The 25,751-nt window shown below is 47.8% G+C and overlaps 1 protein-coding gene across 6 annotated transcripts in view; it reads left to right on the top strand.

The window, feature by feature from the left end:
* The window catches only part of AGAP1 (ArfGAP with GTPase domain, ankyrin repeat and PH domain 1), a 315,136-nt gene that overhangs the window by 82,960 nt on the left and 206,425 nt on the right, over nt 1-25,751 (top strand). For 3 of the 6 annotated variants that reach the window (XM_084209328.1, XM_084209326.1, XM_084209323.1), the window contains exons 2-4: nt 16,129-16,187; nt 20,093-20,180; nt 20,847-20,858. In XM_084209328.1, the coding sequence (XP_084065454.1) occupies nt 16,129-16,187; nt 20,093-20,180; nt 20,847-20,858 (159 nt within the window). The remainder of the gene's footprint in view (nt 1-16,128; nt 16,188-20,092; nt 20,181-20,846; nt 20,859-25,751) is intronic. The other 3 variants (XM_084209327.1, XM_084209325.1, XM_084209324.1) reach the window with 1 other exon arrangement.

Here is a 25,751-nt window from a genome sequence, read left to right as displayed (position 1 = left end):
CCTTTCCAAGCCAAATTATTCTGTGATTTTTTAATAGCTGGAAGTGTGTTTTTACATAAATAAGCAGCAGAACTGTTAGAACTAGAACTGTTCACCCTGCTTTTATTGATTTGGGATATTTTATTGATTGGGGAATATTCTGCTGCACACACACAGGTGGATCTCACCAGCTCCCCCCCTGTGCTCTCCTCAGCTCCCTGAGCTGGCTGCAGTTTGTCTAAGGTGGTAGAACAGCACCTTGAAAGGCTGGTGAATGTTTGTGTGAGTCAGCAGGGATGTGGATGGTGGGTGGTTCTCAGCCCTCCCAGAGCTGATAAAGGTGAGGTGTTTAATTGGGGCCAGCTGGTACAGCTGGCATTACCTTTGCCTTCTGTTAAAATGGGCTGCAGGCTTGGATTGCAGGTGTTGGGGTCACCCAAACCACTGCTGTGAAATTGTTTGGGTTTTATTGTTGGTGTTTAGGATAAAATTGTTTATCCATGAAGGTGGGAAAACCTCAGGGTTTGGGGAATGAAGAGGTTTCACTGCTGGGGTTGCTTTCCCACCATATATAAAGACTTCTCCCCTCATTTTCTTGCATACATGGATAACAAGCACATCCACTGAATCTGAATTAATTGTTCAGGTTTCTGTATTAAACCAGCTTTCATTTCCAGTTGGTTTAATTAAACCAGTTTCCCTGAACAGAACACTCAGAGCAGGAGGCACCTCACTTTCCCAGCTCTGATTCCATCAGGTACAGCTTGATGCCATTTTTCTAATCCTGGGGTTAGGTGTCTTGAGCAGTCAAGAGAAAAAAAACCTGGAATGTGGTTGGAACAAGCCTACAGCCATCATTTGGGAACAAGTTACAAGTGGAAACTTGCTGGCTTGGTAGAAAGCTTGAACTGGGACTTGGACTTGTGCTGGGAAAGTGAGATTTTCATGTGTCATGCCTTTGGGAAGGGTTTCCTGGAGCTGGGTGCAGACAGTAAATTTGGAAATGCTTGTTTTCCTTTTGCTTTCAAACCCATGCCTGTCACTGGGAAGTCCAGGCTGTTATCCTCTAAATACCATTATCTGTTGGCAGTATGACCTGCAGTGTGCAGGTAAACCCCCATCACTGCTGGGAATGAAGTGGAAAGGGCAGCAAAGGCGATTAAAAACGTGCCAGAATGATTAAATAAGATATCTGTTGAAATTGCCACCTCCCTGGAAGTGTTCCAGGCCAGGCTGGACGGGGCTCAGAGCAGCCTGGGGCAATGGGAGGTGTCCCTGCCATGGCAGGGGTGGGATGGGATGGGATGGGTTTGGGGGTCCCTTCCAGCCCAAACCACTCTGGGATTTTCTGGGGGCTGTCACAATTCCCTGGATCCTTGTCAGGGAATGAAAATGGGGATGCTGGAGAGGAAATTCCAGCATTGTTGGGATTTAGCTTATGCAATTGGCTTGTGGCATTTCAAATAAATTTAAGGGAGGGGAAAAAAAAAAAACCTTCCTAGACAGAGCTTTTGGTGATGCTACAGGGGCAGCCAGGCTCTGGTTTCTCTGCACAGCCTCCATAAAAATGCTGGAAGGACTGAGTGCTAAAAATACATCCTTAACCCCACTGCAGTGGTTTGTGTTGGCCTTCCTGGAGGAAAGAATCCCTTTAATTAGTAAGAGAGTGGAGCTTATTTTGGGGTTTGCTCTGTTTTTATTCTGGGATGTGAACTCTGATGCCCTGCAGCTCAAAAAAAGAAAAATCCAGCCAGTGTCACACCTTGTGGGCTGCTTTTGGGGCACCTTTGGAGCTTTGGAGACTGTCTTCCCCTGTCCTGCTCTCAGGGGGCTGCTCTTTATAAAGGATTTCAGGCTGCACTTGGTTGTGTTCATTATTTTCTGAGCAGTGAGCGCTGGTGGTGTTGCTGGAGCAGAGGCTGACACCCTTCTCGTTGCCTTTGAACTGCATTTTACATCTTTAGGTGGGGTTTTTGGCACCTTTTTTTTTTTTCCCCCTAAACATGAAAAGAATTTTTTATAATGAATTTCAGTGGCCGGTGGGGTCGAGTTAAGCCGAGGAAGTGGCACAGAGGTGACAAAGAATATAAACTGGCCCCCAGCTCTCCTTTCTCAGCTCATACAAAGGAAATAGGAGCTTCTGGGATTAGTAGGGAACAGAATTTGAAGGGAGAATTTCAAGTGTTTGGGTGCAGGGCTTTAGCAAGGACTCACTTTACAGGGTGGTTTGCTAGAGCACGTTCTAGGTCAAGATGCAGCAAGAGGGCTTGTGCAGAAATAGCTCATTTTCCCCAAATTATCCTTTAATAGGCCTCATTTGCATGTTGTAAAATAGCAAGTGTGAAAAGCATCAGGGCCAGGACTTTAAGGACAGAGGGGTTTGGTCTCTTAGGTGCACAAAATTGGTTTCTGATTACTGAGCTCTGCACGGGCTCCTTTAAAGAGATCATTTCTAGTGCAGTGCTTTGAGGTTCAAGTATGTGCCTGAGGTGATGGGAGCCTGCTGGAGCTTGGAAAACACACTGGAGCTTTTTGGTTCACCCAGGAAACACAAATAAGAGCATAGCCAGAGGGCAGGATTTTTGCAGAGACCCTCAACACTGATTCCTGGATGAATGTTTTGGGTTTTTTTTTGGGTTTTTTTTTTTTCAATATGTCATATTACCAGTTCTGGCAGAAGTAAAGATTCAGCTTTATGAGCCTCGAAAGGAGAAGGATTACCAAGTGGATATTTGCAGTGGTTCTGTGTTGATTTAGATCTCAATAATTCCCCAGGTGCTGCGTGCAGCCCCAGGAATGGCAGGGAATGCACCTTGGCATCCTGGTGCTTTTTCCTTCCTCCTGGCTCCCTCCAAACCCGCAGCTTTATCTGCAGGCGGGGCTGAAAGAGGCTTTGTGCTGCAGCCCCTGAGTCTAAAGTCCGTGTCAGCGATGTGTTGGCTTTCCAAAATAAACACTGGGGACCTGCACGGATCCTGTACTTTCCAAACGGCCTGGTGGCAGCAGGTGCTTTGTAAATAGGCAGCTGTGGAGGGAAACTCGTTCCTAAGGGAGCTTTTAGTCACAGGTTATCTTTTCTGACTGGGTTTAAGCTCTTTTCAGGCAAAAGGCTGAGCCCTTCCCTGCTTGCTTGGCTTTGTGCTGGCTTCAGGATGCAGCCCCGGCTCAGCTGTGCCAAGTCCCAGGTTTTTAGTGCTGGTTTCGTGTCCTGGTGGCAGGGTAATTGTGAAAAATGCCAATCACTTGGTTTTTAAAGTTTTAAAGGTAATGGTTATAAACACTGTAATACAGTTAGAGTAATAATAATTTGGACAGTTTGAATTAGGACAATATGAGACAATAGAAACAAAGAGTTTTGGACATCCAGGTATCTTTTTCTGGGCAGCACAAGCCTGAAAAAGGACACCGGTTAACAGAGGATTCACCCTTAAAAACAATAACCTGTTGCATATTCATACACCTCATCCATGATGCATCAATTCCTTTCACACACAGGATTCTGTCTGGGCAGTGTCAGCTTCTTCCTCTGAATCTTCACAGTGTCTTCAAGGCTGAGCAAGGCAGGAAGAAGTTAATTTCTTCTGATAATGGAGCAAGAAATTCTCTTTCTCTGAAAGATTGAGGTGTCCTGTGGCTGCTGTCTTACTGCAAGTCCTGTCTTTAAAAAAAGTATCCTACATAGCATAGTTTCTATTTTAGCATTTTGTTATAACCCAAAACTATATTAAACACACTACTTCAGAGAATTAATACAGCATTACTTTCCAACACAACACATATAATATTCATTTTAATATTTGCAAAAAGCCAATCCTAAAATAGGCATTTTTCACAGTAATGAAATGGAGTAAGTGGGTATCAGCATTGCTGCAGGAAGATAAAAACCAATTGTGCAGCTGAAGCACCTGGGGTGAGGGTGCTGCCAGAGCAGAGCTCCCAGGGCAGGGAGAGCATCCAGGGCACCTGCTGTGCTGGGAGCCTTTGTGGGACCATCTCCTCTCCCCAGGAGCCAGGGAGATGCTCTCATGCACACAGGGCACGTGTTCCCCACCCCACCTTCCTGCTGTAGGTTTTTGGGAAATCAGCTTTTTTCCCCTGGTGGATCTGTGTGCAAGTGAAGGAAAATGGGCCCCCTTGCACAGTTTCCTTGTTGCTGTAACCAAGGCTTTTGCACTGGTTCCAGAGCTGCATTAATTCCCTTTGAGACCGTGCCTTGGATTGCATTGCCTTTTTTTTTTTTTTTGTCATTTGACAAAAGCTTTGTTTAAACAAAGTGAGATGTGCATCAGGCTAATAAATATAAACCCAGTCAGATTATCCCTGCTGGGCTGTTCTCTGGAGAGCACTGTCTCATTTGTGTGTTTTCCACTAATCATCTCCAAACCTTGCATGGGTGATATCAAGTTAGGGAAAGTGGATTTGGGATTACATATGGTGCAGTCAGGGAAAAAGAGGCTCTGTTTTGACAACCAGCATAGCAATCTGGGAGACATGACTCCAGCTCTAAAAAATGTTTTCAGAAATGTGTTGCATAAACAAGTCATCATTTCCCTGGTGGAGAGGGGAAATGTTTTTCTAGATGTACAAACCTTCTGCAGCCCCAGCTGAAGGCGCTGGGAAAGGTCAGATGATGTCAGAGCACAGGTTTGGGTGGACAGGCAGGGAAGCTGGGCTGGTTTGGGATTGAGCTCCTGCTCTGCAGGGTTTGGGTGCTGGCACTGCAGCAGAGGGATGAGGAATCCCCCATGGCAGCATCACTCCTCTGCAGTGATGGGGAGGGGCGTTTTGGGGCTGGGAAGGGTGAGGGTTCAGCTGGGTTGTAGGAGTTTTGGTAGGAGTTTTTGGAGGTTCAGCTGGGTTTGGGTTGTAGGAGTTTTTGGAAGTTCAGCTTGGTTTGGGTTGTAGGAGTTTTTGCAGCTCCACCTGGGCTGTAGGAGTTGTTGTGGGTTCAGCTGGGTTTGGGTTGTGGGAGTTTTTGGAGGTTCAGGCTGGTTTGTAGGAGTTATTGTGGATTCAGCTGGGTTGTAGGAGTTTTTGGAGGAGTTTTTGGAGGTTCACTTGAGTTGTAGGAGTTGTTGTGGATTCAGCTGGGTTGTAGGAGTTTTTGTAGGAGTTTCTGTAGGTTCAGTTGGGTGGTAGGAGTTGTGGGTTCAGCTGGGTTGTAGGAGTTTTTGTAGGAGTTTTTGGAGGTTCACTTGGGTTGTAGGAGTTGTTGTGGGTTCAGCTGGGTTGTAGGAGTTTTTGTAGGAGTTTTTGGAGGTTCAGTTGGGTTGTGGGTTCAGCTGGGTTTGGGTTGTAGGAGTTTTTGGAGGTTCAGTTGGGTTGTAGGAGTTGTTGTGGGTTCAGCTGGGTTTGGGTTGTAGGAGTTTTTGTAGGAGTTTCTGTATGTTTAGTTGGGTGGTAGGAGTTGTGGGTTCAGCTGGGTTGTAGGAGTTTTTGTAGGAGTTTTTGGAGGTTCAGTTGGGTTGTAGGAATTTTTGTAGGAGTTTCTGTAGGTTCAGGTTGGGTTGCAGGAGTTTCTGTAGGTTCAGGTTGGGTTGCAGGAGTTTCTGTAGGTTCAGGTTGGGTTGTAGGAGTTTCTGTAGAGGTTTTTGCAGGTTCAGCTGGGCTGTAGGAGTTGTTGTAGGTTCACTTGGGTTTGGGTTGTAGCAGTTTTTGGAGGTTCAGGTTGGGTTGTAGGAGTTGTTGTGGATTCAGCTGGGTTGTAGGAGTTTTTGTAGGAGTTTCTGTAGGTTTAGTTGGGTTGTAGGAGTTTTTGTAGGAGTTTTTGCAGGTTCAGCTGGGCTGTAGGAGTTGTTGTAGGTTCACCTGGGTTTGGGTTGTAGGAGTTTTTGGAGGTTCAGGTTGGGTTGTAGGAGTTGTTGTGGGTTCAGCTGGGTTTGGGTTGTTGGAGTTTTTGGAGGTTCAAGCTGGCTTGTAGGGGTTGTTGTAGGTTCACCTGGGTGTAGGAGTTTCTGTAGGTTCAGCTGGGTTGTAGGGATTTTTGTAGGAGCTTTTGGAGGTTCAGCTGGGTTTGGGTTGTAGGAGTTTTTGGAGGTTCAGCTGGGTTATAGGAGTTTCTGTAGGTTCAAGTTGGGTTGTAGGAGTTGTAGGAGTTTGTGTAGGTTCAGGTTGAGTTGTAGGAGTTGTAGGAGTTTCTGTAGGTTCAAGTTGGGTTGTAGGGATTTTTGTAGGAGTTTTTGGAGGTTCAGCTGGGCTGTAGGAGTTGTTGTAAGTTCAGGTTGGGTTGTGGGACTTTTTGCAGGTTCAGTTGGGTTATAGGAGTTTCTGTAGGTTCAAGTGGGGTTGTAGGAGTTTCTGCAGGAGTTTTTGCAGGTTCAGCTGGGTTGTAGGAGTTTCTGTAGGTTCAGGTTGGGTGGTAGGAGTTGTAGGAGTTTCTGTAGGTTCAGGTTGGGTTGTAGGGATTTCTGTAGGAGTTTTTGCAGGCTCAGCTGGGTGGGTGTAGGATCACACCCCCTAAAGCACACTGACTGCACCCTGGGTGTGACAAGGGCAGGGTTTGTGCGCGTTGATCACGCTCAGAGTTCCACCACTGAGTTGGAATGGAGAGTGGGTTCTGTAGGGGATGGATAAATGAGGCACTGGGGGAGGACAGCCTTGGCTTTTATGGGGAAGATGCCAGCTCACATTTCCTTGAGTTCTGTAGGGAGCACAGAGGAAATTGTTCATTTTGGTTGCTCTTGTTGGAGCCTTGAGCTGAGCTGCCATGGGGTAAGAGGCAGGGTCCTCTTGTGCGTGAAAGTTTTTAAAAGTAGGAAATAATGTCCAGGAATAAATAATTGATATTTTTGTGTGTGTGTTGGAAAGACCCAGCAGCAGATCCTGGAGGAATCTGCTGCAGCCCCTTCAGGTTCAGGAGCTGATGAGTGCCCAGGGAGGAGGTGTCAGCCCAGAACAAACTCCTCTGTGGAATGCCAGGGGTGGGAATCCTGGGCAGGCTGCCTTGCTGTGGTGTGGGTTTTACTCAGCACTGCTTCTAGAGCCGTGTTGGGGATGTTTAGGTCGGCTTTTAGGAAAAGGTTCTGCCCACAGAGGCTGCTGGGCACAGCCCCAAGGCTGCCAGAGCTCCAGGAGGGTTTGGACAGCTCTGCCAGGGATGCCCAGGGTGGGGTTGTGGTGGTGTCTGTGCAGGGCCTGGATGGTCCTTGTGGGTCCCTTCCAGCTCTGGCTATTCCATGGTTCCATCTTCTTCTCTATCAAGTAGTCACCAAGTTCCCCTTTTTTTTTTTTCTTTTCCTGTTTTTTTTTTTGAGTTGCAGCCATTCTTACCTATCTGAAAAGCTAAAAGTCTTTGCAGCCTGCCCTTTTTTTTTTTTTTGGTGACTTTCTTCTTGCCAGATACATCTGCTCCTATATTCTTTCAAAATGCTCTTTTCCCCCCACTTCATCTTTTTTAATTTCCCCTTTCATGTCAATTTTTCTTGTGCCAACTGCAGAAAGCTGTCCCTTTTCATCTTTGATGCTTCTCGGGGAGGTTCCTCATTAATATTCAGATTTGAATAAGAAAGGCTAATGCCTGGTTTGTGTCTGTAGTCAGGAGAGGCAGCCCAGGCTGTGTTTTGTGAAGGGTGCTTTGGACATCCTTGCTGGGACATGGATCTAGTTGGGGATTTTCCCTCCTGTCTGTCTCAACTCAAAACTTTATCTCCAGATTTTTCACAGAGTTCCCTGTGGGATCCTCTTTATGTGCTGGCACTGCCCTTCCCTTGAGGTAGGAGATGGGGGAAAACAGATCCAACTCCCCCAGAGCAGATCCCAGCTCCCCCAGGACAGATCCCAGCTCTCCCCCTGCCCTGCTTTTGGGCAGACACAACAAAATAAAGCATGTACCAAACATTCCCTCTCCTCTCCAGTGCCTTCTTTCCCTTCCTGCTTTCCCCTGCTGCTGTGGTTCTGTGTTTAGCTGAATTTGGCCCTTAGGAAATATTGTTTATTGCCTGAAATAAAAGCTGTTCCTGCACTGCACTGCAGAGATGAGCATCTCCCTCCCCAGTTTTATTGGAGCAGGGAGCAGTTGTGCTGCTTTCATTTTCTCTTTGTCTGCTCTTCATTTTCCTCTCAGCCTCTTGGTGGGGTTGTCCTTGCCTGTTGGAAGAGGGGCTGGCCACGTTTCTGTGCAGGGGTGTGTTGGGAAATGTGGGTTTGGTTGGAGCTGAGTGATGCTCCTGACACTCCTCACCCACAGCATCCCCTGCTCTGTGCTGCTCCCACAGGAGAAAACTCTGCTTTCATCTCTGGGGTTTTAATTTCTCTCACACTTAACTGTGTGTGCCAGCTCCAGGACCCAACCCACTGGGAAAATCCAGGCAATGGGAAGTTCTCCTTGTTAAGGATGTAGTTTATTTTTCCTTGTAAAAAGCCTGCAGCCAAAATATCTGCTCTGGTTTTGGGATTTGTTTTGTGGGGTGGGGAGGCTTAGGATGAGTAGTCAGGCTTGGAGCTGCTCTATATTTAAAGGCAAAATAAGTAATTTGGTGGTGTTGGATCTAAAACTTTGTGCATGAGATTGGGTTTGGGAATGTGCTGGGGTCCATTATCCATCATTCCTTTTGTGGGAAGCACAGGGTTATCCTTAAGGAGATGGCACCTCTGTGAGGAGTGAGAGGGGGGAATATTGACAGCAGCAAAAACCCCTTTGGATTGGAACAATTAGAAAAGTGAAGCCAAAACCCAAATGCTGTGCAGAGAGCCAAGTGCTCCCCAGCTCCCAAGCCCAGAAGCAGATTTTGGGAAAGGCTGGATTGTGCAGCTCTTTGCATCCCTGGTCCTGCTTTTGTTTCCATGGCAGCACAAAGGATAACGCTGCTGCTGCTGCTGCTGCAGCTGCCAGATGCTGCTGGAGGAGAGATTACAGCTTTGACCTAAATATCTCTTTAATACAGTTCTCAGTTACTGGGAGAGGCTTTTCAGATGTCAGAGATAAGGGAGGCTCTGATGAGCACGGGCTGGGATTCCTGATGCCTGAACTGCTCAGCCTTCTTCTCCTGTTTGCAATTAGGAGCTGGGCATGGCCAGAGATAAATCTGCCCAATATCAGACAGTGCTGTTGGAGCCTCTGGGGTTTTATCCGTGCTGACAGCGCTGGCAGGGGAGGGGAGGAGCAAATCCCTCTGCTTTTAGGGCTGGGATTGAATTGAATTCCCTCTGTGGCTCCTTGGGGCTTGCTCTGCAGGCTGGGCGCTGGTGCTGTCGGTGGGGTGTGAATGCCCCTTTGGGATGGTGTTCCCAGAGCAGGGCAGGGAGCTGCAATGCTGCTTTCTGCCTAAACTGCCTGAGAATGATGAGTTCCACACCTGCAGCCCAGGGAGGGAAGAAGGGGCTGCTTGGAGCAGCAGGAATTCCCAACTGGCATCCAGTGGGAAGCCGTAGAGTCTGATTCTGTCACACTGAGCAGGGAGGAAATAAAACCTTAAATCATCCTGGTACTGCTGCTGCTGCTGGTTTTCTAAAGGTTTTATTTGTTATAGTTACTGTTTGGTGTAATGGAACAGAGTGAATGAGCAGAGAGGAATTGTGTAAAAAACCGATTTGAAAAACCCAAACACAACAGGTATAAAAAATTCATGGAATTCCAGGGTGATTTGTGTTGGAAGGGACCTTAAAGCCCATCCAGTCCCACCCCCTGCCATGGGCAGGAACACCTCCCAGCCATCAAGGGTGCTCAGAGCCCCATAAAATACAGAAAAAGAACCTTTTGAAACATGACACGATCTTCCAAGTGATGCTTTATGCAAAGCTTAGAAATCAGGATGGTTTTCTGCTATTTTCTGTTGGGGGCTGGGCTGGAGAGGATGTGCTGTGAGATCACCCCCCCTGAAAAATGCACGTTTTGGGAGGATGACAAGTCTCAACCCCAAAGCTGCACATCATTTCCCTCTTTGCTCAGAAAATCAGCACAGGAGCTTGGGGAACTATGTCCTGAAAGTGCTGCTTTGATGCAGCTCCAGGAGAGACATGTGTGGCCTTATCTGCATCCTGGTGGGCAAGTGGGAGCTTGTAGGAATATTTTCTGTGCCAGTTGACTCTCAGGTTTTTATTTCAAAGCAGAAGAAACTCTAAATATTGCTTGTAATGCAGAAATTATGGAAGGGGGAGAGCAGCATGTGGGGTGGCTGTTGGTGCTTTTAGCTTCATCCCCGTGGTTTTGTTCTTAGCAAAAGGGATCTTTAGCTGAGAGTTTCCAGAGAAACCCCTTGGCTTTTCTATATTTTATTTATTTGCAGCTTTTCCTCGTTTAGAGGGACAGCAAAGTAACATTGGGATTGCCTGAGGGAAGCTCTTGCTGGGAAGCTTTCCAAGAATTATGAAAGATTTAAGAAATTTCATCCTGCAGAGATATCTGCCCACCCTTCCTTTTGCCACTGGGTTTCCACCTGGATCAGAGGAAAAGAAATCTCTGAGCTCCTCAGCTCCTTGCTGGCCAAGGGTGAGAGATTTGGGTGAAAAAAGGACAAAACAAGGTCAGTGGGTCAAGGCTGGTGATGGGCAGGCTGCTGTACCAGGGCTGGGTTCACACTGGGGCTGCCCAGGCTCTCCTAAAATAAAAATAAAAAGGGTTTATGCTCAGGGATGGACCCACAGGCTGCAAATCTGACTGGCCCCAGGCAGAACCTTTTTCTCAGAGCTCCCATCAGCTGCCTTGCTGCTGCTGATTAATTCAATTTACTGTCGTGATTCCGTGAGAGAAGATGGAATTAATTTAGGAGAATGTTTCCAGAGTGAAAACTCAGGGATGGGACGAGCCAGAGTGCAGGACTCTGAGCAGCCAGGCTGGGAAACATTGCTGGTTTTCATGACTTCCCTCCCCTCTTCTGAGCCATGGCTGCTGGGATTGGCCCTGACCCTGGGTTCTCACATTGACATTGTTTTGCTGAATCTTATTTAGGTGTTACTGGTCATTGCTGCATTTGAAGAAGGGGATTTTTTTTTCCTGTTGGGAAATTCTTTTAAATATGGAATATTGGAGCAGTCAGACCTTGGAACCAGCTGCTCTGCTGTGCCATGGAGTGCATGGACATGGCAGGAGTGGCCACCAAACCCCAGGATTTCACCCCAGGAGGTGTTGGCCCATCCCTGGAGGTGTCTGGGGCCAGGTTGGACAGGGCTCCTGGGACAGTGGAGGTGTCCCTGCCCATGGTGCAGTGGATGAGCTTTAAGGTTGCTTCCCACTCCAAACTACACAGTGACCCTGAAACCCCTAAAGTGACCCCAAAACAGCAAGCCCAAACCCCTAAACTGACCCCTAACCCCACATGGGGGTCCCAAACTGACCCCAAACCATCAAATCCAAACCCCAAACTGACCCCAAACCCCACATGGGGGTCCCAAACTGACCCCAAACTGACCCCAAACTCCTCCTGGGGCCCCCAAACTGACCCCAAACCACCAAATCCAAACCCCAAACTGACCCCAAACTCCTCCTGGGGGTCCCAAATTGACCCCAAACCACCAAATCCAAATCCCAAACTGACCCCAAACCACTCCTGGGGGTCCCAAACTGACCCCAAACCACCAAATCCAAATCCCAAACTGACCCCAAACCCCTCCTGGGGGTCCCAAACTGACCCCAAACCACCAAATCCCAACCCCAAACTGACCCCAAACCACCAAATCCCAACCCCAAACTGACCCCAAACCACCAAATCCAAATCCCAAACTGATCCCAGACCCCCATGGGGTGGAAGCAACATCTCATTGTTAATACTGGAATTAAGAAGGCTCCTCTGGGTGAGGTTTTAAAATAGGCGAGGATCCTCTCGGGAGTTCATGCTTTACTGTAGTGGTGGAAATCAAAAGAGAAGAATTGAGGGGGAAAAAAAAAGAGGACTTGTGTTGTGGCAATGTGAATTTTGTGAGGGAAGTGCAGCTCCAAGAGTCTTGGTGCACGTTTTAGAGAGCCACGAGTGACACCACGAACGCTTGAAGCTTTTGATCAGCGATGCAGGAATGAAGGGAGCAGCAGATGCAAGTGTGATTAATTATTGACAAAAGCCATCCCTCGCACGTGTGGAGCCTGCAGTGGGACGGGGAGGTTGAGCTCACTGGAATTCCAGGGCTGGGCAGTAATGCAAACAAGAGCCCAGCTCATCAGCACCATCCATGTGGTTCTGTTTATGGTGCAAATCTCCTCCAGCGTGTTTGGATCAGCATGTGCTGCTGGGGGGTGGCAGCTTCAGCTGCAGAGGGTTTTTGTGAGCTCTGTGTGCTCCAGTTTGGACACACTGGTTCAGCTTCAGAGGATCTTGGTGAGCTCTGTGTGCTCCAGTTTGGACACACTGGTTCAGCTTCAGAGGATCTTGGTGAGCTCTGTGTGCTCCAGTTTGATGGAACCTCTGGTTCAGTTTTAAAGGATCTTTGTGAGCTCTCTGTGCTCCAGTTTGATGGATCCACTGGTTCAGCTTCAAGGATCTTTGTGAGCTCTGTGTGCTCCAGTTTGATGGACCCTCTAGTTCATCTTCAGAGGGTGTTTGTGAGCTCTGTGTGCTCCAGTTTGGACACACTGGTTCAGCTTCAGAGGGTTTTTGTGAGCTCTGTGTGCTCCAGTTTGGACACACTGGTTCAGCTTCAGAGGGTTTTTGGGAGCTCTCTGTGCTCCAGTTTGATGGAGCCACTGGTTCAGCTTCAAGGATCTTTGGGAGCTCTGTGTGCTCCAGTTTGGACACACTGGTTCAGTTTCAGAGGGTTTTTGGGAGCTCTGTGTGCTCCTCCAGTTGGATGGAGCCACTGGTTCAGCTTCAGAGGATCCTTGTTAGCTCTGTGTGCTCCAGTTTGATGGACCCACTGGTTCAGCTTCAGAGGGTTTTTGTGAGCTCTGTGTGCTCCTCCAGTTGGATGGACCCACTGGTTCAGTTTCAGAGGATCTTGGTGAGCTCTTTGTGCTCCAGTTTGGACTCACTGGTTCAATTTCAAGGATCCTTGTGAGCTCTCTGTGCTCCAGTTTGATGGATCCACTGGTTCAGCTTCAGAGGGTTTTTGTGAGCTCTGTGTGCTCCAGTTGGGACCCTCTGGTTCAGCTTCAAGGATTTTTGTGAGCTCTTTGTGCTCCAGTTTGGATCCACTGGTTCAGTTTCAGAGGATCCTTGTGAGCTCTGTGTGCTCCAGTTTGGACACACTGGTTCAGTTTCAGAGGGTTTTTGTGAGCTCTGTGTGCTCCAGTTGGATGGACCCACTGGTCCATGCTGGAGCTGTAAATCAGTTTTCTTCACTTAGGAAAATAATCCCCCAACCTGTTTGTCACGTTCTGCCTGTGAGCGTTCCCTTCTCACTTGAATTTCTGTGGATCTTGGAATGAATCAGTTTTTTCCTGAGATATTCCTAGAAGGAATTGGGTAGAGGCTGCTTCCCTGGGCACACAAACCTCACACTGCAGAATAGACCAGGTGCTGTTTGATGCCACATTCTGTGTTTAGCTGTGGTAATTCCTTCTAAACATGCCAGTGTAGAGGAACCTCATGGATTTCCCAACAGAAATAAGTTGGTTTTGTTTTTTTAAAGGGCACTGGAAGGCCTGATGTAAATTAATTGCAAATTGGGGATAATAGAAGTGGGAGATTTAAGGTTGGTTGAGGTCAAGGTGTTTGGGTTTTTGGTGTTTTGGTGGATTTTTAAAGGCATATTTTGGCAATAAAGTGGAATTTCAACCATTCTCAAGCATTTTGGACACTCCAAACCTGTGTGGGGGCAGGAACCAAGGGCCTTAGTAAAAAAGGGCTTTGTCAAGAAGTCTAGCACCTTGTCAGGTGAATTTTATTTTATTTCTTGCATTGCTAACTGGGGCTAAAACACACAAACTGCCCATGTGGAGGGTCCCTGAGATCTGATGCAGTTTTGGAAGATCCTGGTGTGGGGTTTTGGTGCATTTTGATGAAGGAGGAACCAAGTGGGAGGAATAAATCCACATCCCTGGGCTGGGCCATCCTTCCTTTCTGCAGCTGCCCACCTTCTGCTTTGTCTTTTGGCCTCTGTGCTTTTTGGGATTTCAGCTTTCCTTGCCTCCCTGGTTTGTCCTTTTGGAAAGCACAGGTGTTCCAAAGTAATATTTTGAGGTTTTGACAGGATTTGTGGTGTTCTTTCACCCTTGTGCAGCTCCCCTTTGGCTTGGCAGGTTTTTTTTGCAGTTCTCCAAGTCAGCAGCAGTGATTTGCTCACTCACCTTTTTTTTTTAATCTTCCACGGTGATAAAATCCAGTTGTTCTCTTTTATGGAAGCTTGTTGACATTTAACAGGGAGCCCTCCCAGTTTGTTTCACACACCTAAACCTCCACAAGTCAAGGATAAGAGACTGATGGTTTTCCTTGACTCCTGAGAGTCTGGAGCTGAGCTGGAACCTCCTCATCCCCTTCAGCCTTGGCTGCTCCTCCCCAAACCCACAGCAAACCATCAGAGCTGATGCTTTCCTGTTGGGGCAGGGACATTTTTCCCCCAGTACCCACCCTAAAGCTCCCCATCCCATTGCTCCCTGTCTGGGCAGACATTCCTGCCCCCAGGAAGGCAGGAGGACATCCCAGAGCCATCTGTGGTCCCTTGGGAATGCCTCAGTCATTTCCATTTCCCAAATGCAACCTGCTGCTGGTTCTGTCCTCCCTCTCAAGTTCTTGTCACCTGGGTGTGGTGCAGAAAGGTTTTCCTGGGGGTTTGGATCCAGTGGGAGTTCAGGCCATGGAACAGGAGCTGCATGAGCACAGTGTCTTCTCTTGCCCCTGCAGTGCCAGAGGTTAGCCCAGTTTCACTCTGAGCCTTTGCTTCTCCTTCCCCTGCCATGGGGTGTGTGGGAGGCAGCTCACACCTGCACCAAAACCCTGACTGTTTTCCCTGTGTTCTCACACTGATGCACACAGGGTTCATTCCCAGCTGGAGCACAAAGGGCTCTGTTGGGTAAAACTGGAGAAGGCTCCCCAGTTCCTGGCTAAGAGGTCTTTTTGGGCTGTTGAGGCAAAAGCAGTATATTCAATGGAGGTAGGCTGGAAAACAGGAGTTTGCTTTGTGGTTGCCTTTAGGTGGGTGCTGGCAGAGCTGGGGTGGTTTCTGGAGGCAGTGAGGGTCACATCTGCAGTAGGAATTGCCTCCAATTTCTTTGCTCTCCAGATGAAAAGCACCAAATGGAGCAGCCTCCTCCTGCCCTGCTGGTGGCTGCACTGGAGGGCAAGCAGTGGCTGGCAGGACCCTGAGAGGTTTGTTTAAAACCAGCAGGGTCAGGTGCCACCCTGCAGCTCTCCTGTGGCCTCAGGGACTGACTGGAGCCCCAGGAATAATCTCAGTGCTGCTCCATTTCTGTGGCATTGGAGCTGATCTGCTCAGCAGGAGCATCCTGTGCAGCACAGGCTGCTCTGTGTGGTTCTGAAAGGGTTAAATCAGCATCCACGCTGGGTTTGTGACACAAACATCACTCTCTGCCTGCTTACAGCTGACCAGGCCTTTGTGGAAGGAACAAAATGATAAATGTTTTGAAATACAGCAAAATGGAGCCTGGTTTCTGTTCTTTGGTGTGGAGTTGTCAGCGAGGTGGGAGCCAGGTGCAGCCCAAAGAGCTCAGTTTCTGTGCCAAACCTGCCTTTCTGCCAGGAATGGAGCCCTGCCCCAAGTGGTTTTTAATGAATTTCTCAGTAAATGGCTCTGTGGTTTATTTCTGCCTAGATCATGCTACTGAAAAAATGGCATGTTTGAGGAATAAAGAGATTTTCCCCTGCCTGAGCAGAGCTGTTCCCACTGCCTCTGGCTGCTGCAGTTGCTGACATGAAGTGTGATGTGCAGCAGAAAATAAACACGTTTCAGAGCCTGCAGATTTCCTGATTTACCTGGGTGGAGGAGTGGCTGCAGCTGCAGTGGGTGACACGGATGTGACAAAGCCAGGGCTCTTCCTGTGGGGAAGGAATGTTTTGCTGTGGATGGAGCCTTGGCTCTAACTGGAGTTGGTTTAAACTCCAGGATGATGTGGGAGCACCTGCTGCTGGGAGCTGATCTGTGCAGAATGGGAATTTTGGGGATTTTTTATACAATTTTATACAATTACAGTTTTTGTCACGTTGGACCGTCAGCCTCCCAGGAATCAGCCCTTTGGTCTCACATTCCCAGAGCTGTGGCATGAAATTGTGTGCAGCAGAGCATGAAATGTCATTATCCTGATGTTGGGAATGTTCTCCTCTTCCACAGATGCCTTTGTGAACAGCCAGGAATGGACTCTGAGCCGCTCTGTGCCCGAGCTGAAAGTGGTGAGTTGGTGTTTGCTCCTGCCTTGGGACCTCTGGGAATGTCCCACACCAGTGGGCATCTCCCAGGCTTCACTCCAGCTGCTGCTGGGGCAAAATGGGAATAGCAGTTTTGATGAGTAAAGGATTTTCCCTTTGCAATGTCTATTACAGACTGCCAGAAGGGTTTGGGTTGGGAGGGACCTCAAAGTTCATCTCATTCCAGGGAAATCTGCTCCAAGCCCCCTCCAACCTGACCCTGAGCACTTCCAGGGCTGAGGCTGCCTTGATGAAGATGATGTCTGTTCAGTATTAATTTTGCTCACACTTGAAAGATCTCTCAGTGTTTTATTGCTGCTGGAATTTGTTCTGCTCCATGAACCAGCTTCCAAGGGGGATCTTCTCAGCAGGGAAGTCTTAGGAGGGCAGTGGAAGTTAGCAGCTGACCTGTAAAGCTCATTTTTATCTCCCCATAATAAGTTTCCATGATTTCAAGGGCCAAATGTCTCTTCTCCCTCTCTTTAAAGAATTTAAAGCTTTTCCAAAATCCGAGTTGGCAGCAGTGTTTTCTGGAGGTGAGAGACTCTGCAAGGCCACACTGAGCAGGATGAATGCCCTTGGAGAGGGATTTTAATGGCAGCAGCAGCAGCATCCTCCCAGCTCAGTTCTGTGGCTGCTTTGATTTTAGCAGCGCTCAAGAAAAATCTTGCAGTCAGTGGATGTAATTCCCTGATGCAGGAAGGGTCACCAGGCTTTGTTAAACAGATGGTGTCATTTGGGAGACCCCAAATACCTCCCACAATGAAAAACCAGGAATTCAGGACTGGAAGGTGCTGCTTGGACAGGATTCCAGCACTGTTAGCTGGCTTACCCTGGGTTTCCTTGCACACCCCCCAGGAGAGTTGGGAGCTGCAGGTGAGAGCAGGGCTGCAGGCACTCCGTGCTGGCATCCAGGACACAAACCATCCCTGCTGGTCTCAGGGCACGTTTTTCTCTTGTGCCAGCCTGGCTGCACCCTGTGAGTGCCTGCCTGGGGTGTCCTGCCCCTGACTTGTCTGGAGCAGGGCTGGGAAAACAGCTTTGTGTCTGAAAACAGATTTCTGCTGCAGAGAATGGATTTGCAGCGGTCAGCGTGCCACGGGAGCTGTCCAAGGGGAAAAGCACAACTGCTGCTGTTACAAAAATATTAATTTGATTACAGCCCTGCAAGTGATGGAGGCCAGCAGCACCAGCTGTGCCTGTGAGCTTGTGCTCCAGGAGGAAGGGTAAATTAGGAAATCTCAAACCTGCTCTGCCTTTCCTGCACATCTGCCCTTGGGGAGAGGGCTCAGGGCTGGGAGTCCCCCCTGTCATTCCCTTCCTTCAGCCTCATCCAGGGTGCTCCTGGGGCTGAGGAGCATCAGGGCCGTGTCCAAGGGAGAGGCTGTCCCCCTGTGCAGGCTGGGAGCTCCTTCAGTGGGTTATTGTTGTTATTTACTGCTGGTTTGTTTCTGGAGCAGCTGCTGTTGTGTCCTTTGGGCTCTGCACAATTGGAAAGGGAGCAGAAAGTGGCTCTGGGAGAGCAGAGAGAGCCCCCAGGGCTGCAGCAAAGGAAGGAGGTGTTTCTCAGCGTGCCCTTGAGGAAAGAACACCAGTCTTTGCCTCCTTCTCTAGCTTGGTTTCTTTCCCAGTGCTCAGGAGGACATTAAAGGCCACCTTGGAGGGGCTTGGAGCAGCCTGGGATGGTGGGAGGTGTCCCTGCCCTGGGATGGGATGGGAGGGGATGGGATGGGCTTTGAGGCCCCTTCCAGCCCAAACCAGCCTGGGGTTCTGTAACTGCTTCCTGCTGATCCAGGGCTTGGCTTTTACTGATGGATTTTGATGTTTTTATTATGGTCAGGAGCACGGTGATACCGCTGCCTTTGGTGTTCCTGGGTCCTGTTTGCTGAAATGTTAAATGGGGGTGTGTTAGGCAGGATAAAAGTGAGAGATTGCTGGATAAAATCACCAAATTTTTTGCAAAAAAATCTGCCAAGCGCAGTCAGGCTCCTCTCCTGGACAGCTTTAAAATGCCAAGTGCCATCCATACAGTTTCTGATTTTTCCCACCAGGCTTTAGGAGGCTTGGGTTTGTTTTACAGCATGTCTGGCACATGGAAATAAATGATTCAGTGTTGCACAAGTCAGAACTGAAAAGAGCAGTGAGTTGTAGCTGAATTTCTTCCTCCCTGAGCTGGGTTAGGGTGGTATTTTTGTTCCCTAACATGCTTGTCATAACTTGGTGCGTTTCAGACATACCCATAAATAAATGGGGATGACTGGGATTGTTTGTGTATAAAGCAGGGCAGAGAGGAATACAACTGCTGTGAAAACAGGCTGGCATTTTTGTCATGCTGTGGGGGATCAGCCTTAGAGCAAATATTAATGCTGACAAAGAGAGAAACTGGATCAGGAGTCAATTTTTTGGTTTTTTTCCCCCCAGTGTAGAATTTATTGCTCCTGCTTTGTAGGAATGGGTCAGAGAACCTGAAGTGCTGTCAAATGGTGTCACCTGGTACGACCTTTGGGATGTTAAAAATATATATATATATATAAAATTGTGTTCTGTCTTTTGATGGCTTTCAAATTTTGGGGGTCTCTGGATAGAACAAGACATGCCAGCCATGGGATGGTGCCTCTGACTGGACCCCGAGGTCGATGCTTTTCTGTTCTCCCTGGCAGTTACAGTTTTGGCATGAGTGTAATAGAAAACAAAATTCTTTTCCATCCACACAAGGCTAATCACTTTAAATGAAGGTTTCACTGGAAAATTGTTGTCTTGGCCACACGTGTAGACCATTAAAAATACAGTTCAACTTTCACACACACTAAAATAACTCTTTTTCAGTGGTGAATCCTGAATGGGGGCGGGGGGGGGGAGGACCTTGTACATTGTTGTAGGCAAAAAGAAGTGGGAAGGAGCTTCTCCTTGGGAAGCCTTGTGTGGAAGGGGAGATGGAGTCACTTTGGTGATGGGAGGAGATGCCAAGGTCCAGCTGTTTGCTCACAGGGCTCCCTCAGCTCTCAGTGGGTTTGTGGTGTGAGTGGGAGCAGACAAACACGCTGCAGCTCATGGGCATGTCATGGAGGGAAAAGGCATTAACTGGAGAGCTTGCTTCATGTCCTGGGGATGAGGGACACGTGTGGGAGATGTCATTTTCTCCCTGTGACTCATCCCAGCATCCCTCCCTCCCTCTCTCCCTCCCTTCCCTGCTGCCCACGCTGCGGGATCAGCCCCAGGCAGGGGGAATTTGGGGTGCCAGCCCACGTGGCTGGGTCCCACCAAGGCAGTTTTGGTCAGGAGGGTGGTGTCCTGCCAGCTGGGGCTGGGGAGATGGGCTGGGCTGGGGAGATGGGGTGAGAAGATGCTGTGCAGCTCCTGGCCGCTGCCTCGGCCCCCTTGGCAATCAGGGCAGATCAGCAGAGTTCATCTTCCCTCCAGGGACCTTCTGTTCTGAACCTCTGGTGGGGGTCAAGTAAACAGGAGAGAGCAGAGCAGGCTGGGCTTGTTCCAGAGGGGGAGAGAAGCCTCCATCACCTCCCTCCCCTAGGAAGGGAGCACGGGGGTGCCCTTTAAAGGCACCAACCCCAAATCTCCTCCAGCCCTCGGGGAAGGAAACTCTGAAATGTTTCCCTGGGAGGGTGGGGAGGCCCTGGCCCAGGTGCCCCATCCCTGGCAGTGTCCAAGGCCAGGTTGGGCAGGGCTTGGAGCGCCCTGGCATGGTGGAACAAGACGGTATCCCAGCTCCTCCCCACCCCAAACCCACCCTGCCGTTTGTTTTCTCTCATTTTGCTCTCCTTCTGCTGCCTGGGGTGCTGTTCCCCCTGCAGGTTTTTCTTGAAGACACTGCTGTTCACAGGGCTGGCTTGCAGCTGAGTGTTTTGTTGCTCTCTTTCCATGTTGCCTGCCAGGGGATCGTGGGGAACCTGGCGAGTGGGAAGTCGGCGCTGGTGCACCGCTACCTGACCGGCACCTACGTGCAGGAGGAGTCACCTGAAGGTAGGTGCACCCACAGCTCCCACTCTGCTCTCTTTGCCCCCCACAAACCACATCCCTGCTCATTTTGGATCATGCAGAAATGAACTGGCAAAAAGAAAAAAAAATAAAAATCCCATGCGCTGTTCAGAACGCATGGGGATTTTTGCTTTCACCTTCTCCAGTAGGTACAATAAAATTGGGGATTTTTCATCCTTTAAATGCTTTGCTTTGCATCCTTTAAGTACTTTGGCCCCCAGTGTGTGTCCATGTAGGAATTAGTCCTGCTGGAGGGGAATTGACTGCTCTCAGTAGTGCTGCTGCTTTCACGTGGGCTGTTGAAAGCCACAGTTACTGTCTGTAGTGGTGGGTTTCTTGTTAGGAGAATAAAAATCTTCACCTAGAAATGTGTAACTTACTTATTGTTTAATATATTAAATATTTGTGTTTTTTTAAAAAATGTTCTTATGGCATAGAAAATTAATTTGCACACTGTAGTGTTTAACATTAATCCCAGTTTATAGCTTGAAATCGAAAATTATCACAGCACCGTATCGAGGTTTATCTGACATTAAATACTTTTTTGATTATTTTTCTTTATCTGTTCTCCTTATGAACTTTTAAATCCAACTCTGAGACACTGAATTTCTGGTTCCTTCTTTCCCTTACTGGCTGTTCCCTTCTTTGCAGATATGGATGCAGGTAACTATACATTGTCCTCATGGCAGCTCTGGTTTTGAAGGGCCAGATGGTGGTTTCTGTACTAGAGTGTTTTCCCCCTTGTTCTGTGTATCATTTTGAGTTGTTCCCTTTTGATTTCGAGTCTTTAGTGCATCTCACTGTTGTTGTCTCTTGCTGTAGTTGTCTCTCCAGCAGTAGTTTGTAGTTTCATGCATCTCTGGTAACATTTGTCTCCAATTAACTCTTACCACAGGAAGCTGGTTCAGCTTGGTAGTTGACATTTTAACAGCCTGGGCTTGGAGTTAAAATGGGAGGAGAGGGGAAGGGAGGGATGGACGAGGAATTTTCCTGTGGAAAGGCACTAACACCGAGCTCCTGCAGTTTGGGAGTTTGCCCTGAGTGCTTTTGCTGGTTTGTGGCTAGGGCTGGCAGCAATAATTGGTGGCAGCAATCGAGCCTGTGCACAGAAGTGTGTGTGGATCGTGCTTCTGGCTGCTGATAGTGAGAAATGCTGACAGAGGCTGCAGTCTTCAGCAGAAATCACTGTCTTGGCAGATCTCTTCCTTCACTTCATGAACAGAAGAGATTTGGTTTTGCTTTTGGGGTTTTTTTTTCCCCCCTTGGAAGATTCAAATCTCCTGACTAGGTGATATTCCTTGGGAGTGTTGCCATCTGCCCTCTTTGTCCTGAAGGATTTTTATTTACAGTGCTGGAGTGACGTTGGGGCTGTTTTTCCTGCGAGGATCAGATGACAAAAGCGGTGTCAAATCATTTCTCTGCACATAAGTGTGGCTGACAGGCCTCACTAATGACACTGTTGCATTTCATTAACAGGAGGAAAACTGGAATAATTAAGAGCTCTGATTCTCCTGGTGAGGGATCAGGTCAAGGTTTCCAATCAAGTCAGCATGAAAGGAAATTCAACCCATATAAATTACCCTCAGTAAACATCTGCAGTGGGGAGTTGGCTGTCAGAGAATCACAGAGAGGTTTGGCTTGGAATGGCCTTTAAAGCTCACCCCGTTCCACCCCTGCCATGGGCAGGGACATTTTCCACTATCCCAGGGTGCTCCAAGCCCCCTCCAACCTCGTCCTGAGCACTTTTAGGTCCTTCAAACAAGTCCCCAGAAAACCCTTCATGTTGGAGACTCTTGTGCATCCTCCCCTCTCTCCTTTCTTTCCTGAGGGACTGTAAATGTGTCAGGTTGTTAAATTGGATAAAGACAGGGATGCACGTCGGATGTGAAGGTGTCAGCTGCTTGATCAGTTAAGGAAAACCCGAGTTTACTGCCTTGGAATGGCTTCCTAGCAGCTAAATTTAACAGGCATCATAAAACCAGTGCCTAATGGGCGAGGTGATGGATATTTGCTTCAGGTTGAGGTGGTGATCAGAGCCAGGGGCTGCTGTTCCTGCTCTCCTCTGCCTCTAAGTGGCTGCAGTTAGCAGGGAACCTGCCCTGCATCAGGCAGGTGCTGCATCTCCTGCAGGCCTGGAGGGCTCCAGCCTCCCAGGAAATGAATCTGAGCTGTGTCAAGATGGTTTCAGGTTTCCTGCAGCTCTCCCAGTGGGAGATTTCTCTGTGCCCATCACCACCAGGAGGAGGAAGCCTGCACTTCACAGGGCGCTTCTCTCTCGCTGCCTGCCCCAGTTTTTACCTCTGCTCAGAGCTTTTCAGTCCCTCCTGCGTTTGCAACTTGCAAACCTTTGTTTTGTCAAAGAGTAAGTTTTTATTAGTAGCAAAAAAGCCTTGAGAGTCTTCCTCTGCATATTTAACACACACTCAGCTGTGCTGCTGAGTGACAGGTTTTAAATCAGATGTAAGAAAAGCAGCAATGTGTTACCTTGTTATAATGGGGGAATTTCAGCACTCTGGGACTTTTCAGTTTTTTTCTGTGATGATACAAGAAGAAAATTGTTACAGATACATATTTTAATATTGGCTTTTTGCAAATATTAAAGTGGATTTTACACGTGTGATGTTTAAGTAACTTTGTTATGAAGATACAGTTTTTATTTCTGTTGTTAATTAAGCTTAGCCACAGTGGTGAAATAGCTAATTATAACTATGCTTGTGTTAAAATACCTGCTTAGATAACATCTAATAAACATGTAAAGAGACACCTACTGCAAATATGCCAGCTATCAACACTCAGTCTGAGGACAGTGTAGACCAAAGCCCAGAAACTGGAGGTGATAAGAGCAGACTAAAACCATAACCAAAGAATGCACATACTCTGAAAAACACACCCCAAAAGATTTACTAAACAGTTCTCAGAACACCTGAACTGATTTGAAGAGAAGGAGCCCCTGAATATAAAACAAGCTGATATAAAAGTATTTAAAGAGTATCCCCAAAGATAACAGTGTGCTCTTAGCTGTAATAACCTTTACTCTGTAATCCTTATCTCCTATTATCCTTTATTGAACTTTTTAAATTTTCACAAGAGAGGAAATGTGTTTTTCACAGAAATGGTGGGAGATGAGGAACCCTAGGGATTTGTGATCTTCTAAGGAGCTTCTGAGCAATTGGAATAAAAACTGCCCCTGCTGGAACAACAAGTGAGCTGTGGGAAATGTGGCTTTATTTCCCCCCATCTAAAAGTTAATTCTGCCTGCAGGAGCCAAGTGAGATGTGTGGTGTATTTTGAGACTGAATTGTGTGGTGGAATTTGAGACTGAATTCTTTGCAGAGCAAGGTGAAGTTTGCAGGAGCAGTGAGTGGCAGGAGGATTCTGTTACTTTGTTTGGGTTTTGTTTCCAAAAAGCCACAGAGGTGTGAAACATGACTTAAAGGCTTTTCCACATCTCTGGCATGTCTTGTGAATATTTTAAGTCGTGTCATGATTATTTCAGTACTTTGTTTTTCAGTGAGTCTAATAAAACAAACAAACAAACAAAAAAAAGAACAAACTGTGGCCCAGGCTGGGATGACAAAAAAGGAGGTTTTTTTTCAATGTACTCTGGGATATATTTAAGAGTTATTTATTCATTTCACGTGGGTAATTATTTTTAGTGTTTTAAAAAGCATAAAAGCCAGCCACCATCCCAACTAGAGGCAGCAAGTAGCTGTTGCAGTCAGGGGAGGTTTCATCTCTCTTTCTGAAGGAACTTACACTGAAAATCAAATTTCCCCCAGTAAAAGATATAGAATAAAGCCTTTAATGTGTTTTTCAGAAAGCTGTGATCGTTTACTCTCTTTCCAAATTTGACCTAGAAATATTTTTATACTCTTGGAGCCTTCACCACAGAACTGTTTTCAGTGCCACAGTGAGCAGTGTGTCACTTGAGTGGCAGCAATGGTCATGTTGAATATTGAAATGCTAAATGAAGTGTCACCCTCTGCCTTCCCTTTGAAGCCTGTCATGAAAATAAGTTGCCAGGCTGTAGCAAAAGCATGCATTGATGATCTTCAAGCCTTTTCCAACCTCAGGGATTCTGATTCTGTGTAGAAATTACATCCTGAGGGATGCATGCCCATGTTTTTCAGTTTATCTCCAGTAACTATTCCTGCCTGCTGCTTCCTCAGCAAAGGGTAATTATGCAAGGAGGATTGAGGAAGAGTGCTTTAAAATTTCAGCTGCTTTTGTTCACATCCTCTTAAGAGATTTTTCTCCTGGTCACAGAGCCTTACACAATGTGTGTGCAGAAAGTTCAGGCATGGTCCATGAACTGGCATGACCTGCCAGGTGCCTTCATTCAGGTCTGAGCCTGGCCTGCATCCAGGAGTGTGGACCTGCTTCCCCTGGGGAAAAAAAGCAAAGGGATAAAAAAAGGGATAAGAACACAGCCTGGGTGTGTTTGAGGCCAGGCTTGGAGCAGCCTGGGACGGTGGGATGGCTGGAATGGGGTGGGCTTTAAAGGCCCATCCACCCCAAAGCCTCTGGGGTCTTTATCTGCTTGCTGGGGTTGTGCCAGGGGATTTAACCCCGGGCTGGGCTCAGGGTTTGTGGTTTGGGTTGAACAGGAGATGGGGGCTGCAGCAGAACTGGGCAGTGTGTCCCCTCTGCAGCTCTGGGGTTCCTGTCCCCTCCTGCACATGACTCAGGCAGTTCTGCCTGCTGTGAACAATCACAGTTCCTGCCAGTCTCCTTGCAGAAGCCATTGCTATTTTTATCCAGTTAATATTTCTCAAATACGTAGGAAGGCCACGTTTACTGAACACCCAAATTTGATCTTGGATGAATAAAGGGAGGATGTGTCCCAGACTAATCTGTGAGCTCTGTTCTCCGTGAGCAGCTGGCTGAAATGTAAATGGAGAGCAGAGAAATGTGTCCTGTGAGGATGTACCTGGTGCTTTCCCTGCAGTCACTCGTGCCTGTTCCTTCAGCATTTTCTGGAATGCCAGAAAATCACCATGATGCATGTAAGAGTTTACACAGGGAGGCTTTGCAAGAATCCCAACATGAGTTTAAAAAAGCCACATTAACCTTAAACCACTTTGTGGTTCTTGGGCTGCAAAGCCTGAGGAAGCTGGAATTTTCTGTGGGTGCAGTTTTCACGAGCCCCCTCAGCACTTTGGGGGCAGATCAAGGTTTTTTTTTTGGCCTGCAAACCCACAGGCAGACTGTGTCTCGTGCTCAGAGGACAGTGATGACTTGGGACATGTGTTTCAAAATCACCTCTTTCCAGTTCTTTGTCTGTCTTTTTGCCGTAATAGCAGCGAGTGATTATTTTTATTTGGCATTTCACGCTGACACCCAGATATAAACCAACACTTGTCTCTTTTTTGATCCCTTTAAAGCGCTGCTGCAGAGGGTTCTCTTGGGCTTTTTGGAGCCTTTCAGGCTCAGCATAAAAGAGGGTGTTTATGCATTCTGCCCTCTCCCCTCTGGAGCCCTTCCCTCTCCTCGTCCTCCTGGGACTGCCTGTGTGGGTTAGAGAAAAAAAAATCCCTTTGAAAACCTCTCTGTTCC

The sequence above is a fragment of the Fringilla coelebs genome, assembly GCF_963513975.1.
Source record: "Fringilla coelebs genome assembly, chromosome: 7".
In the NCBI taxonomy this organism is placed as follows: domain Eukaryota; kingdom Metazoa; phylum Chordata; class Aves; order Passeriformes; family Fringillidae; genus Fringilla; species Fringilla coelebs.
This window is presented reverse-complemented; position numbering and strand designations above follow the sequence as displayed.